The following is a 16,397-nucleotide window of genomic DNA, read 5'->3' on the forward strand; positions in this document are numbered from 1 at the left end:
TTACAACGGCCTCAGCGGGTAAGAATGAGGGTCTGAACTAGACGGAGCAGTGGGAGAGAGGATTCTAGACCTACTGCAGGAGGAAGCATGTCTAGGACTTTGCCACAGGTACAGTGTGGAGATGGGATGGGAGGGAGGGAGGAAACCCTGTGAACTCAGACTGTGAGCTCCGTGAGGTAGGGACCGCGTTTGTGCAGCACGCCCAGCGATGACTAAGTTCTTGGGCAACAGCAGGCTGTCAATAAATGTTTGTTAATTTGGTTACTGGAAGAATAATGATGCTCTTCTTTCCAAAATTACACCTTGTCCCCAAATTACTCTCTTTTTCTCCACCAATTTCTTCACCTAAATGCAGGCAGATCTCAGCTGTTTGAAAAGCAATCTGATTCAATAACTCAGGCCAAGATGTAAATGACTGGTAGGATTGGAAGTATTTACATTTTAAATGAAGCATTTGGTGGAATTAAGAACTCTCTCCCTGGGAGAATGTCGTGGGTGTGGATATATTTTTGAGGAGGGGTGGTCTTTATTTCAATTCTGTAATTCTGAGCCGTACCAGGAATAAAGGGGGTCTGTAGCTCGGCAGCTCGCTCTGAAAGGCTGCCAGTTGGCATCCCCTGTGAGCCTAGCTTCGATGGACAGATCCCCCCCTCCAACTGGTCTGGGACACCAGACCATCTAGCTCCCTGCGTGCGCTGACAGTCCCTGGGCAGAGAGCAGCAGGGTGCCCAGCAGCTGCTATGAGGAGGCTGGGGAGGGAGAGAAGAGAGCCTGAGCTGGTGCTGAAGCTCCACTGGGAGTGATGGGAAGGCCTGTGAGTCGCTGGGGACCAACAATGGCTGATGGATGTGCCAGACCTCCTCCCGCCTCCACAGGGGCTGCCGGATCCTAGCCTTAACATCAGTCATAGTGGACAGAACAGAGTTGGGCAAGAAACCGGGAAGGGGAGAAAATGACCTTATGCGTGCTGGAGTTAAATAAACCTATTTAACTTTATCTGGATTATTCTCACCCTGGTTTTTCTGCCCTGGCCTGGGTATGAATGCTCCCATCCAATGAGCCCTGCTTGGTCTTGAGTCAAGGTCAGCGTTTTCATGTCCCTTAGCCCCCATGCATTGCCACTCTTGCCAGGGAGGCAGCAAGGAGGAGTGGAAAGAACATAGCCTGTGGCATCTGCAGAATTAGTATGGTTAGCTGTGCGAGCTTGGGCGGGTGACATGACTCATGAAGCCTTGCCTTCTCTCATCTGTAAGATGGCAACAATACCCAATGCCTGCCGTTGTGATGTTCCTTTGAGCTGATGCTTTGGAAGTTGTCTGGGAGGTGAGGTGTCTTACAGATGCTTGGGATTATCAGCATCACTACCATCTCCAGCATCTTCCCCTTCAGCCATGGGTGGTGGGGAGGGGGTGGAAAATACAAAACACAGCTGGTCCCCCTTTTCTTGTGACAGCTGCAAGTACACTCGAGGGTCTGGGGCTGAGGACCCAGGAATCTCTGTCCTGATGTATTTGCCCCAACCTTCCTTAAACCCAAGAGGCAGGAGGACCAGGGCTGCCTTAGGCCCAGCATCACAGTTTTACTGAAGTCCACTTAGCCTTGGAATCTCAAGGCCCAGCCCTCCGAGGGAGACACACCCAAGGGGCCCCTTGAGGGAGACAGTGGCTTCTCCTGGAAGGACTTTGGGTTAGGAAGAATACTTGGCGCTCTGGCCAAGGGGGCGGGGCACCTGAGGCCCTCCAGGGCCAGGCCTCAGGCTCCTGGACCCTGACCAGCAGGCGGCTTAGACAGCAGAAACCCTGTGTCTTCCACTGGGCAGCTGCCCTGCAGCCTGAGCGGCTTGATGTTTTTTCCTACAAGCAGCAGCTGTCTGTTGACTTTACCCCCCACCGACACCCCGCCCTGGTGCATCTCTTGCTCAGTTTCTGCCAGGAACGCCTCCCCTCGGCCAGGCTCCCTTCTGTCCTGCAGCCTCTTCTTCTCTTCCCTTTGCCTGCCTCTCTGGCACTTCTCTTTGGCCTCTCTCCTGTTCAGTCACTCTTCCTCTGGGATTCCTTTCCTCTCCTGCCATCTCGTGTCCTCTCCGTCTTGCTTCTGTGTCTCTTGGTGGGGGCTCCCCAACTTTTGCCTGGGAGGACGTGTCACCGTCCCTGGCTGCCCCAGGCAGGTCTGTGCTCCCCACACCACCTGTCTGTGGCCCTGGATGATGCAGCCTGTTTTTCTGGAGGGAGGAGAAGGCAGTAGCTCTGGGAAGCCTTTTGCGTAGATAACGCCATGCTCTGCCTGCATCTGCTGTGGCTCGAGGCCATCCCTGCCTGTGTCATGGGGACACTGGAGCCTTCCAGCGATGAGAGACAGTTAAAGGAGGAGGGAAGGGAAGTGAGAGGAGGCAACTGGGGGCTTTCCCCAGCTCCATTCTCTGTTTCTCTTCCCCATTTCCCAAGAGAAGCTAGAACGTGAAGGTGGAAGCTGAGGAAAGAGTTGGGGGAAAGATGATCTATCAACCCTTGATGCTTAAAAAGCAGTTGCTGTTTACCAGGCAGAGCGCTCAGCTGGGACGTGATATCTCTTTTCATTGCAAATGACAGAAACTGAGCTGCATCGGTTTGGGGCAGGGCGGGGATTATGGGTTCTTAGAGCCAAACTGCGGGATGGGCAGGGCAGCACTGGCTGCGGACAGACAGGCCAGAGCACCCCCAGCCAGGACCCTCTCACTGTCCTTTCTCTGGCTCCTCTCTCCCGCCAGCTCTTCACCTGCAGGATGCTGACTGAGTACCCCTGCCCCCTAGACTCCTCCAACCCCACATTTCACAGCCTGGCTGCTTTGACCCTTCTTCCCTTGGTTCAGGAGGATGTGACTACCCGTGGGGGAATCCTGAAGTCTCAAACCCAGGCCTTTTAGCAACAAGGGAGGGGCTGCAATTGGCAGTCCCCAGTAGGTCTACAGGGCTGGAGCTGGGGAGGAGCTGTCTCCCCTGCAAAAGGAGATGCCAAAGGGACAGGTGTGGGCAGACAGTGATGCAGGGAGGCTATGTCATCTAATCCTCGCAGCTCCTCACATGCCAGTTACTATTCCCATTTTACATGTTCCGAAGCAAACGCTCCGAGAGGTAGAGTGACTTGTTCAAGGTCACAAAGCCCCCGAGTGGCAGAGAGGCAGGATGGTAGAGTGGTTCAGAGCAAGGACTCTGGAGCCAGATTGCTTGGGTTAAAATCCAGGCTCTGGGGCTTTAGGCAAGTTGCTTAACCTTTCTGACCTCAGTTTATCCATCTGTATAATGGGAATGATCATAATCAGAGCCACTTCTAGAGCTGCTGTAAGGACTGAATGAGTTAGTACGTGTAAACCACTTAGAACAGGACTTGGGATGACATGAATGCCTAACAACTGTTAGGTACTGTTATCACAGTGCTTTACAGTTTACAGAGAACCTCCACATGTATTATCTCACTTGACCTTTATAATAGCCTTGGAAAGTGGACAGAGGAACTGGCTGATCCCTTACTGTCCCCCACCCCCTGCTCTCACTTCCGGCCGAATCAGCTGCACAAATTCCATAATCTCTTTTTTAAAAACTCCCCTTCTCAGGGGAACAGCTCTCTGTGCAACAAGGGAATAGAAATTCTCTCTTGGGGGTGAGCCGGCAGGCACTGTGCCTTCTGCTCTCTTTCTTTCATGAGTGTGTATGAAGCTAGTGATGTTAGGAGGCTTAACAACATGTTAGGATGACAAAATGTTCACCCAGAGGCAGGAGCCCCCTCTTTGTAGAGTTCACATGACTCTTTTGTGTGGCCGAGCCTTGCAGCCTAAGCCTGCTGGACGGGTATAGGAGCAGGGAGCAGGGTGGCAGCCGCCTGGGAGGTGAGCCCTCTGGGAGCCAGTACAGGTAGCCCCTCTTGGCCCTTTGTTCCTGGGTGGGTGTGAGCCTCCCTGGAATGTGGGGCCAGGGGCTGGAGTCCAGGGCTCCCAGCAGGAAGACTACCTTCCTCCTCCAGCGGGTGGGCAGGCTGAGCTGGGCGGAAGTCTGGAATCCAGCTTTCACTCACCAGGGGACCACTCTTTCCCTGCCTCAATTTCTTCCCCTTTAAAATGGGTTTGATGCAACACATATTTCATGGGCTATTTTTAAGAATTAAATGAGAACGAATATTTAAAGTAGTAAGAATAGCACTTGACCTGTATGCTGTTTGTCGTGATTATTATTATCATCTCTTACATCCAATCCTGGCCCCAAAATGGGCTTCAAATACAGGCTTCCCATCCCAGAATTTTCAGTTCCTCTCATTTCCTTCTTTGGAGTCCATAGGATAATTCCGATGCTCACCAGCACCTTGCTTATTGCCACAGCCAAGTTCACTGCCAGAAGACTCACCTAGAAGACTCAGCTGTTCTGGTTTTACCTTTTCTTTCACACTTCGGTCATGGTTGCTGCCCCAGGAAGTGGAGCTTGGCTCGTGGAGCTGCAGGAGCTTCAGCCCTGAACATCCCCAATGTTCATGTCCAGCCGTGGGCTCAGGTCCTGCCTGACGCGAGTGGACCTGGGAGCGGCGGCACACTGGCCTGGGGGGCAGCATTGGGTGGAAGCTTTTCCAGTCAAGGAGGCTGCAGCTGTGTCTTGCAGCTGTATGAAGAAAGGGAGTTTTGAGCCTTCCAGAAGGGGCCAAAGATGGAGAAGAATCCACCCTGCATTTTACAAAAGCAGATGATGAAACTTGGTCGTGGCTCTGGGTCACTGTGTCTGGGAGCTCCAAGGCCAGAGAGTGTAGGGCACACAGTGGGGGTTTGAGGCCACAGGTCGCATGGAACACGAGGTGAGGGGCAAAGTCCCCATCCTGAAAACAGAGAAGATGGAGGGGAGTGCTGAGCTCAGCCAGGAAGGACCCCGGAAATGCCCTTGGGAGTGCTTCTAGACAGAGCAGTCAAGTAGGTGATGACTGTCCTTTTGTTCTTTGCTTTCTTTTCACGCCTGTACATCTTAAGTTGGGAGGCAGAAGGTGATGAGCGGTTTAGGGAGGAAAAGTGCAGCTGCACGTGAGGGGAGGTGGGGGTTCGCTTGAGCGCCAAGGACGCCCGGCTGCCCCAGCGTGGATGGTGGAGCAGGGAGACACCGGGGTGGAAGGGGTGCCAGAGAAGGTTCAGGAGAACATTCCAGCCTTTCCAGCCCTGTGGCATTATGACCCCAACGTTCTCATAAAAGGACAGCACATCCCAAAGCCAGGCCGCGGGTTGGGCCTCATCGGCCAGTCTGTGCTGACCGCTCCCCCAGGCCTTGGTCGTGAGCACGTGTGACTGAGAACTGAGGTGCCATTCAGAGTGTGCACGTGCAGCCCTTTCATAGAATCTGAGGCTAAGGAGGCCTGAGAAGTCTGCCAGGGTCAGTCTCCTGTCCCCAAAAAGATCTTAGCACAAATAGATCAGGCTCCCCTCCCCCTATTTCCCTCCCAAACAGTAAGACTTACTAATGTCTTAGGAATGTAAAAAATCCATCTCTTTGCCCAGAAATCAGACCAATTTTCTGTGCTAACTTTTAGTCCTGGGCCTTCTCTGTTTTCGAGCCTTAGCCCGGCCTTAGACCACTCAGATCTAGGCCACAGTGATGCCGCCTACACCAAACTCACCCGCACTGCACCTCACCAGGATCATCAGAAAGGGCTTTTCTGACCATCTCTTTGCCCCCTGTTCAGAGAGTGAGGAGGTGGGCTCCAAGCCACCTGAAGACCCTTTCTAGACATGATTCCATCACTCACCTTCCCAGAAGCCAGCACTGGCCCCCCAACATCTGAGCCACCAAAGGTGGTCTTCTAATGGGAGAGCCAGGAGCCTGTCTGTGCTTCTCTCCTACCCCTCTCACTGCCCTGGTCCCCCTCATTCCTGTAGGTGCCGTGTCTTCTGTCCTGGCTCTGGCCAGGCTGCCCGAGGACTCTCAGGCATTGCTCATCCTTTCCTACCACCCCCATGGCGCTTTTCCCTCCAACCCTGGCTTCCCCACCTCCCGATCCCAGCACACCAGCTGGAGGCGTGGGTTCTGGGCCCAGCTCTGCCCCTGATCAGCTGGATGACGTGGCTCCATCACTTCTCTGTTGGGGCCTCATCTCCTCAAATAAAAAGTAGGAGCTTTCATCTCAATCATTGTAACTTGCTGGCATTCGGTGAGTCTAACTCCATCTGGAAAACTTCACATCTTGGTTATGTCCTATTTATACACAGTGGAATCTTCTTTGTTGCAAAGATTTGGATACATCACAGGCTAAATCATGCCCCCTTGGCATGTGATAACAGTCTAGGGTAACCAGTTAGCCTAAACAGTGGGGCCCAGGCATTCTGTGACCCCATAAAAGTCTCCCTCCTTCTCCCTTCTGGTGTGTCCTCTCTGGAGAGGGGATCTTTGGGGATCCTGCCAGGATTCAGTCCTTGGAGACCCTTCTGGGCACGTTTTTGATGGGCTGAACCCAAAGGAAGGCAAGCAGACGGGATGCAAGGGAAGGGAAGGGAGGCTTTGGGGGCCGAGTGAGAGAGATGAGGGTGAGATAATGACGGTCCGCTGTAATCTGGAGCCTGTGCATTTTAAAGGGCGGTCGTTTCTGAGTTATTTTCACAATAGAACTGGGTATTCTGATCCACCTCACTGCTGCGTGGAATCAAAAATAATATAGCATGATGCTATATCATCAACTGGTGGCTTCTCTTTCTGAGCAGCTTTTACCCAGCAATTATGTGAAATTATGTGACTCAGTATAGAAAGATAATCACCGGAGAAACTCTTCTGATTGCTTTCTCCTGCACATGCAGAAAGCAACTGCGCAGTCGGCAGGAAGATCAGGGAAGGAAATTAACATGGACGTGCTGGTGCCGCCCGCCCGACGTGTCAGCTGTTTCCCAATGTAGAGATATGAGAACATGGAAAAGAGCAGAAAAACAAGTGGGAACTGAATTCTTTCTCAGAAGGTGCTACAGAGGAAGTGAAGTGTGGCTAGTCCCGTTTTCCAGATGGGGAGGATGGTCTGAACCATCTAGAGTTTGAGTCCCCCATCTAACAGTGATGATGTCACCATGAGCCCCATCCCAGGGAGCCAAGCCAGGTCCCCAGGCCCATCCAAGCAGAGGGGTCCAGGGCCTCCCTTGCACAGGAAGCTAGTGTAATGTTCTAAAACCCCATCTCCCGACTCCACCCAACTCTGCCTTGCTTTCCCCTCTTCTAAAGACCCCTCCCTTCTCTCTTCCATCTACTTCTTGGACCTTGTGGCCTGAAATGAGATTTACCACTGCTACGCCCTCTTAACCTCCCCCTCACCCGCGCCAGCCCCAGGCAGCGCAGCTTCCTTTCTGGGAGAGAGGAATGTGTAGTAACTGGGAGGGTGTAGGACTCGGGGTGGGGGCAGTTGTGTGGGAGGGAGGGGAGGCAGAGAGTTTCCTGGTGCAGCCGGGGGAGAAAGAACCCCCTTCGGGGATTCTGCATGTGTTCTTGGCCACTCGACTTGGGGGCAGTGCCAGTGGTATCAACGAGATTTTTAAAAAGGGTGGAGGGGCCAAGAGGCCCCTGAGGAGGCCTGTGCTGAGCGCGGCTGGTGCAGCCCAGGCCTGGGCAGCAGCTTGGAGGAGGAAAGTTGGTCCCTTTCCAGTTCTATAACAGGATTCCTTTCAGCACACTGTAACTTGATCAGAAATGTTTTCTTTAGAATACAAAGACAGGTCTTTATTCTTGAGCTTGGCATTCAAGATCCTCTCCAGGCTGACTCTAACTGTCTTATCAGAATTCTTACCACCCACACCATCATACTTTACACAACTAGATCATTCACTGTTTTGGAAGGTGTCTTACTTGGGAAAGGGCAAATACTTGGCAGATTTCCGTCACAGCTCCCTCCTGTGCTGTGCAGACCTTACTAATGGACGAAGGCCCTCTCTCTTGCTGGACCTCATTCAGAATCCCCAGGAAGGCACTTCAGGTGGCCACTACTGAATGAAGTACCTTGAGGTTCCACTGGGTCTGACTTGAACTTGAATTGGATACTGTTTGTGATCCCTGCCTCCCGTTTCCCCTTCTCACCGCCTTTGCTCATGCTGTTGCTCTGCCAGAATGCCCTTCCTTTTCTCTCTCCTTATCCCTGTCCGTCAGAATCCCATCCTGTTTTCAAAGTTCAGCTAAAATGTCAGCTCCTCCGTGGACACGTCCCAGGCACCCTGTCATGTTCCCTGCTCCCCTTTCCATGCCTGGCTAGATGCCCCTTGAATGTAGTCTCGACTTCTTGTGAAGCTCTCTTCACATTTGCTGATATATCAGAGCCCTCTGCTTTCAGACCCTGCCTCCCTGTCCTGTTCACCTGTTTATCCCTTGCAGAACCCGGAAGTGTATGGTCCTGTCTAGGAACTCAGTGTGCGTGTGGGGGACTGACTTGAACCTGGGCATCAATGGAGGTGGTTGGGGAGGAGCCGAGGGAAAGGTGCAGCAGCCTGGAACTTTTGACATGCGTCCTTCCTACTCCCAGGAGGGGCCCTACTTTCCTACTAACCGCTCTCCTGGCTAGAAGCAAGTCCCAGCTGCTGCCCCCGCCCGAGGAGAGGGGATTCTCCAAAGGCCTGAATACCAGACAGTTGGAATTATTGGGGATTGCGTTAGAGTCTGTCCACCAGAAGGGTGAGATGAAAAATTTTCAGATGAACAAAATCTGAGTTTGTAACTAATAGATCTTCTTTAAAGAAAATTCTAAAAGGTGTTCTCCAGGAATAAAGAAAATGGCTTAATGGGTGTCTGAAATTCGAAAGAGCAAATCAGTGAGTAAACGCTTTATGTTAGTTATCTGTTGCAACATATCAAGTAACCCCCAAACATAGTAGCTTAAAATGACAAACATCTGTTATCTCACACAGTTTCTCAGGGTCAGGAATCAAGGAGCAGTTTAGCTGGGTGGCTCCACTCAGGGTTTTTTTTTATAAGGCTGCAGTCAAGCTGTTAGCCAGGCTGGCAGTCAGTGAAGGCCAGAGGATCTGCTTCCAAACTCACTTCCAGGGTCCCTGTGGGCTTTTGAACTGAGACCTGTAGTTCTTTGGCATGTGGGCCTCTCCACAGGGATGCCTGAGTATCCTTAAGACATGGCAGGTAACTTTCCCCAGAGCAAGCAGTCAGAGAGCGAGCGAGCGAGCGAGAAGAGAAAGCTGTGGTGCCTTTTATGATATAATATTTTCAGTGACCTATCAGTTCTGCCATATTTTATTGGTCACACAATAAACCCTGGTGCACTGTGAAAGGGGACTGTACAAGGGTGTGAACAGGAAGTATTGGGGGCTAGCTTAAAGGCTGGCAACTATACACATGGGTAAACCTAACAAACGTTGTTTCCGAGAAATACAAACACTGATAACTACTTCATAGGATTAAGAAAGCTGAAATTTTGTACAATAATAGCATATATATCAGGAAGGAGATGCTTTGTATTTTTCAAGAAGAATATTTTACCTAATAACTATTATGTTTTAACTTTAGATTTTTAAAATCTTTGTTAGATCGAGTACCGTCTCAGTCTGTTCAGAGGCTGCTATAACAGAACGCCATAGACTGCGTGCCTTATAAGCAATGGAAACTGATTTCTCACAGATCTGGAGGCTGGGAAGTCCAAGATCAAGAGGCCAGCAGATTCAGTGTCTGATGAGGGCCTGCTTCCTGGTTCATAGATGCTGTCTTGTCACTGACCCCTCACATGGCAGAAAGGGCAAGAGAGTTCTCTGGGGTCTCTTTTATAAGAGCACTGATCGCATCATGAGGGCTCCTCCCCAACCTCCCCCCACCTCCACCCATGACCTAATCACCTTCCAAAGGCCACCTCCAGATTCCATCACATGGAGGACTAGGGACACAAACATTCAGTCTATAGCAAATACAAACGGTAAAATTTCAAAGGTAACCACTAAAAGACTACAAACAGCTTGAATAATTTCTCAGCCAGTAGAGGGAGAAAATGAATAAGAAAGTCAATCCAAAAATAAAAAAAAAAGTCAAAAGAGAAATACACACAAGAAAAGTAGAGGAAAAACAGATGGTAGAAATCAGACTAAATATGTTAATAGTCACAGTAAAGTTAAACAGAGTAAACTTGACAGTTAATAATCAAATTGAATGTTTAAGGAAATCTAACTCTTTACTGTTTATAAGACACACCCAATGCATAGACACAGAAAAGCGGAAAGTAAAGTAGAATTTAAGACAGGATCCCTATGTAATCGTAAAAGATCCAACTCCCAGGGCAGTATAATAATTTTAAACTTTCTGTTACAATATTGTAAGAAACACAGGGGTAAATTTATAAATCCTTCCTCATGGTGGTAGATTTTAAAGAACCTACCTCAATTTTTTGATAGGTTACATAGTCAAAAAATGAGAAAATACATAGAAAGTTAAATAACAATAATCTTAACTTAATGGGCATACAGAACTTTCTTCTCAACAATGAAGGAATTAATAATTGAATACATGGAATATAATTTTTAAAATAAGTAACCACAGCCTAGATCATAAAGCAAGTCTCAGTAAATTTCAAGGCATCTGATTCCTAAAGACCACATTTTCTGACCCCAGTGCACATTAAGTTGGAAGTCAATAACAAAAGTAAATTAAAAATCACTATATATCGGGACATTTAAAGAAATCCTTCTTAATGCACAGGTTAATTAAATTATAATGCAAGTTTAAAGTACTAAGAACTAGGCAATAATGAAAAAGCCACATTTCAAAGCTTGTGTTTGGAGTGAAAGTAGAACTTAGAGGGTTATAGTCTTAAATGTCCATCGAAAGATGACTGGATAAAGAAGATGTGAGATCTACATATATATACAATGGAATATATATATATACACACACAATGGAATGAGACTCAGCCATAAAAAGAATGAAATAATGCCATTTGCAGCAGCATGGATGGACCTAGAGATGATCATACTAAGTGAAATGAGTCTACTCAGAGAAAGACAAATAGATCATTCATATGTGGAATATATAGAATGGCACAAATGAACTTATTTACAAAACAGAGACTTACAGACATAGAAAACAAAGGGAGGGGAGGGATAAATTAGGAGTTTGGGATTTACAGATAATAACTACTATATATGTAAAACAGATAAACAATGAGGACTACTGTTTAGCACATGGAACTATATTCAATATCTTATAATAACCTGTAATGATAAAGAATATGAAAAAGAATATATATTTTTCATATATATAGTCTTCACATATATATATGTATAACTAAATCACTTTGCTGTACACCAGAAACTAACCAACATTGAAAATCAACTATACTCCAATTTTAAAAAAGATCAATATATACAAATCAATTGCCTTTATACCAGCAAAAATTAGACATCACACACGAGATGGCATTTAAAATAGCAATAAAAATGGTAAGATACCTAGCAATAAATCTAACAGAAGATGTGCAAGATCTATATGAAAGCATTTATTGAACTTTATTCAAAGACACTGAAAAGGACCTAAACAAATGAAGAGATTTATTGACGGATAGGAGACTCAAGATCACAAAAAATGTCGGTTCTCCCCCAGGTTGTTCTGTAGATAGATGCATTGCAATTGCAATCAAAATCCCAACAGTTTTAGGTGAATTTGACAGGCTGATTCTAAAGTTGATATATAAGAGCAAAAGACCGAGAATAGTGAAGACATTTCTGAAGGAAGAGGCAGGAGAGGCAGAGAAGAAAGGAAAAAAAGAAGAGGAAACTGCTCCCACCACGTGGAAAGATGACCACAAAACCTTAGTAACCGAGACGCTGATTTTGATGCAGGAACAGACACACTGACCAACAGATCCAAAGAGAAAGCTCAGAAACAGACCCACACCTGGACAGAAACCAGACCCACTGGACACAAGTGGCCGTGCACATCACGAGGGAAGATGGTGACAGATGGTTCCAGGACAACTGGTTGTCAGATGGGGAAAAAGCAAGAATGCGATCCCTACCTCATGTCTTCCATAAACATCAGTTCCGGATGGAATAAAGATTTAAATGCAAAAGACAAAACTTTAAGATGTTTAGAAGAAAATGCTTTCTGACTCAGTAAATTCCAACAAGGAATTTTAAACAAGACACAAAGATCATTGCATCTAATTACATCGGAGTTAAGAAATTCTGTTCATTGAAAGACAATTTAAAAAGTGAAAAGACAAGTCACTAATTAGGATGGGTTTCTTTTGGGGATGATGAAATGTTTCTTAGTGATGATGGTTGCATAATTTTATGAATATACTAAAAATCGTTGAGCTGAACACTTTAAAATGATGAATTTCATGGTATGTGAATTATATCTTAAGTTTAAAATTTTTTTGAAGAGGAGCAAGGGAATGATTAAAAATGGATATTCAGGATATTCAGGGACTGTTTACCTCTGGGAGTAAGGCAGGGGGTTGGGTTGGAGGAAAATATAAAATGTAGAGGTATTTGTAAAGCTCTAGTTCTTAAGTTGTTTATGGGTGTTTTCTTAGGGCCATGCTTCATTATACGTGTGTTACGTATACTTTTATATATATAAAATGTAATGTAAAACTTAAAAGAAATACAAGTATTAGATGAGGTAGCACTAAAAGCAAACAACTGCCTTTTGATAAATGCTTCTTGAATCGCCTGTGTCCGAGTCCTGGGTCTGTGCCTTGGCCTGACTCTGGATGGAGCCGTTCTGACCTCTGCTGGCTGAGTGGTGAAGGGCAGCTGGGGGCTGCTGGCCCCCGGGGCCGGGAGAATAGGGCGTGGTCCTGACCACTCGACAACGTGTAGGGGGTCAGGCCCCTGCTAGTCTCGCTCCACCAAGACTTGGGCTTTCCTGGTTCAGGTTTCTTTCCCTTTTTCCCGCTGGCTCTTTACCATGCTCCTTTAAGCCCAGGAAAGAGGTGTGTGTAACTCTACTGAATTCCATCCCCAGGAGGGACCCACTGGCCCTGCCTTCTGCCTCCATCCAAATGGCCCATCCAGGGGCCGCCGACCCCGGAGACCAGGGGCTTGAGCCCGTGAGCAGAAGTCTCAGGCACCATCTGGGGAAGGAGAGGCCAGGGCGCTGATACTCAGAGAACCCCTCTGTCCCCACGCTCCCTTTGATTCATCGGACCAACGGAGGGCTGTGAACTAAAGTCTATGGGTTGATTTGGGCATTTTAGAAGGGAGAGCGTGATGGGTAACGAGGAAGAGCTGTCAGCATTTCAGGGTTTACCATACAGAGTCCAGGAACAGCAGGCCTCCCGCCTGAGGGGCGTTAGTTTACCTGCCTCATTTAATTTAACTTCTGCCAGCAGGTCTTGGCTATAGGGAACTAGGCCAGGAAGTCCCAGACATCTTAATGAGCTAGAGATGGCCACGTGTCTAGGCGCCACGGAGAGAGGATGCTGGTGAGGTCATCTCATAAGTCCTCAGGGTTTTAAGCTTGGGCACCAGAGAGGCAGCATGGTGGAGGCGTTCCTGAGCTGGGTTAGGATGTGGGCTCTGCTGTTTACTACTGTGTCATTTCACCTCCTTAAGCTCAGGCTCTTCACCTGCAAAATGGGGTAGCCACAGTGCTTGCTAATGGAATTGATTTGGTTGTAATTGAACTGCTGCCTGTAAGGAGTCTATAAATGTCAGCTGCTTGCATTTTGTTGTTTGAACTCGCACGGTGTGGAGAGCGCTCAGCGTAGAGGTGGGAATCAGACTGGGGCCCTGGTCAGGCTGCGGGTTAGAGTGGGGCGTCTCCTGCCCAGAGGGTCATCTTCCTCCCTCCGTCTCTAGACGCCATGGAGGTGGTGCTGATTTTCCTGTGCAGCCTGCTGGCCCCTGCAGTCCTGGCCAGTGGTAAGTACCCCTCGGGGACCTCGCTCTGACAGGAGAGCAGCCACGGCCCTTTCTGGGGCAACATCCTAGCCCTTTGGGTCACCAGGTTTGGGGGGCTCTCAGATTCTACGCATCTAACCAGTTCCTCCACCTTTAGTCAGCAAAGAACATCCTGGAAGGCAGTGGCTATTCACAGACCCTCATCCAGCCTGCTCGTCTCCTCCCGCGGGCTCTGGCCCTGAAGCCCACTAGGGCCCTGTAGGCTTTTAACCTGAACTTTGGGAGCCAGACCTGCCTGTGAGTCTCTAGACTGTGCGAGTCACGTGTCCTCCTTTGGTCTCAGTTAACACACTTGCAACAAGAGGAAAATAGACCCTGTCTTCTGGGGATGATGTGAGATAAAAGGGGGCAGTAAATGTGGATGCTGTGAACACTGACCCTGGCAGGCAGGCCCATCCTTCCTGGCTACTCTGGGCATCTCCGCTTCATGGGTCCTGCTTCCTAGGAATCCCTCGGTGGGGAGTGAGGCATGTGAGACACGGTAAGATGTTTGGGAATCAGGACGTGCAGCTGTCTTCCTCTTCATCACACGTGTTTGTTTTTCCAGCAGCTGAGCAGGAGAAAGAAAAGGACCCTTTTCATTATGGTGAGTGGTGATGACGACCCTGGGGGGGGGGGGGGACGGACACACTCTCCCTGGCTCTTCCCTCTTCCGTCTTCTCACCCTCATTCCTTTGGCAGACTACCAGACCCTGAGGATCGGGGGGTTGGTGTTCGCTGTGGTCCTCTTCTCCGTGGGGATCCTGCTTATCCTAAGTAAGTTTGTTTGCTCCTGTGTTTGCTCTGCATGGGCAGTGTCTGCTGCTGTGAAACAGGTGTGAGCGGTCCAAGAGCCTGGCTGCTCTCTTTCCTGGAGGGGAGGGAGCCTGTCCATTCTGGTTATCTCCGGCACCTAATACACTGCTGGGCACATAATAGGTGCTCAGTGAATCAGTGAAGAATGAACAAAATGAGTGCTTGGTGAAAACAGGCACAGATAAGAGGGGGCGGGTGGCTGTCCTGCTGCTGTGGGGGATCACAGGAGACAGGGCTGTCCTTAGAGTGCCCTAAGGGATGTGCCCCCGTCTTTGTCCACACCCCCCGCCTCCCACCATGGACCCCTCTGCTCTTGGTATCACCATCCAAAGTGCTGAAGGGTGAACCTTGGCCTCAGAAGGACCCTGCTCCAACCAAGGATTGCCATGTACAGTTCTGCAAGCTGTGTGCTACCCCAGAGAAGGGCTGCTATTTACCCAGACTCATAGCGCAGCCCTGCTGTGGCCACCCCGGGAGCATGACCTTGGATGGTTTTTTGCCTTTCAGGTCGCAGATGCAAGTGCAGTTTCAATCAGAAGCCACGGTAAGGAATGCCATGGCTGTGGACCTCTGGGGTGACACTAGGAGGGGACAGGGAGGGGTCCGTGGCGTGTGACCCCAAATGAATGTCCTTTTGAATTCTTGTCTCAGAAACAGGCCGTGTGTGTTGGGGTAGGGGTAGCAGTTTTGAGGATTGCAGGTAGACCTTGGGAAAAGGAGAGGTCAAAGCATCAAGGTTTAGCCCTCTCTTCTCTCTTCTGATGTGGGGGTGGGGTGGGGAAGGAACATGCTGGATCCTTGTCTGGAGGCCCTTGAGACAGCTGGGCTTGGGAGAAGGGAGGCAGAGGGCCTCAGGGCTTCTCTTGAGGTCCGTCCCCTCTCTATAGGACCTGTGACACTGCCCTGCTTGTCACCTACTCATGAGGCTCTTTGTGGAAACCTGGGCTCCCGTTCATTCACCGTTCTACCCCCACACAAGGGCACACCCCACTGGTCCACTGTGGTAACCCAGGCCAGCCCTGGACCTCAAAGTCCAAAGTCTGCGGCAAGACACAACCCAAGGCCCCAGGCGGCTCTAGGCCACCCTTCCCCAGTACTTAGCTCTCTCAGGGACCAACATTGAAGGGTGCCCATAAGTTCCCCTGACTCTGTCCCCTTCGGCCCTGACCTCCCCGGGCCCCATGTGCCCCATGATGGAGAGAGATCCACTGTGACTCAGAGGAGACTGACCCCAGGGCCCTGCCCCAGCAGGGCGAGAGGGACGCTCTCTGGATTTGCCCTGGAGACCTGATGGGCCCGCATCCTATTCTCTTGCAGGGCTCCAGGGGATGAGGAGGCCCAGGTGGAGAACCTCGTCACTGCAAATGGTAAGTGTTAGGACCGCCTGCCCAGGTGAGATGGAGGGAGTGGGCAAGGGTCCTTGTACAGCTCAGGGGTGGGTGGCCGACAGCTGCCAGGTGCTGTGGCCTCTTGAGAGCTGGCTGGCCAGACATGCTTCCATAGTTATGCCAGAGAGGGGTCCCCAGGCCTCGGCTCTGCGTCACCCCCTCACCTCCACCACACAGGCGGCTGCTCCTGACAGCTGCTGTTTACGGGGACTCTGCTTAGTGTCAGGCAGGATACAAGGTGCTTGATGTCTCATTTAAGATGTGGGCATGCAGTCCCACGAGGCAGACAACACTAACCACATCTCAGAAAAGTGAAGGAAACTGCCAAGTCCTCTAACCAGCAAGTA

General features: G+C 49.6%; 1 protein-coding gene across 2 annotated transcripts in view; it reads left to right on the top strand.

The window, feature by feature from the left end:
- Positions 1-16,397, top strand: part of FXYD6 (FXYD domain containing ion transport regulator 6) — a 28,449-nt gene that overhangs the window by 9,263 nt on the left and 2,789 nt on the right. Inside the window, exons 2-6 of one of the 2 annotated variants that reach the window (XM_032472670.1) lie at positions 13,766-13,828; positions 14,418-14,453; positions 14,549-14,623; positions 15,170-15,206; positions 15,980-16,029. In XM_032472670.1, the coding sequence (XP_032328561.1) occupies positions 13,771-13,828; positions 14,418-14,453; positions 14,549-14,623; positions 15,170-15,206; positions 15,980-16,029 (256 nt within the window). In that variant the 5' untranslated portion in view covers positions 13,766-13,770. Of the gene's footprint in view, positions 1-13,765; positions 13,829-14,414; positions 14,454-14,548; positions 14,624-15,169; positions 15,207-15,979; positions 16,030-16,397 lie in introns of both variants that reach the window. The other variant, XM_032472669.1, reaches the window with a different exon arrangement.

Source organism: Camelus ferus, chromosome 33 (assembly GCF_009834535.1).
Source record: "Camelus ferus isolate YT-003-E chromosome 33, BCGSAC_Cfer_1.0, whole genome shotgun sequence".
Taxonomy (NCBI): domain Eukaryota; kingdom Metazoa; phylum Chordata; class Mammalia; order Artiodactyla; family Camelidae; genus Camelus; species Camelus ferus.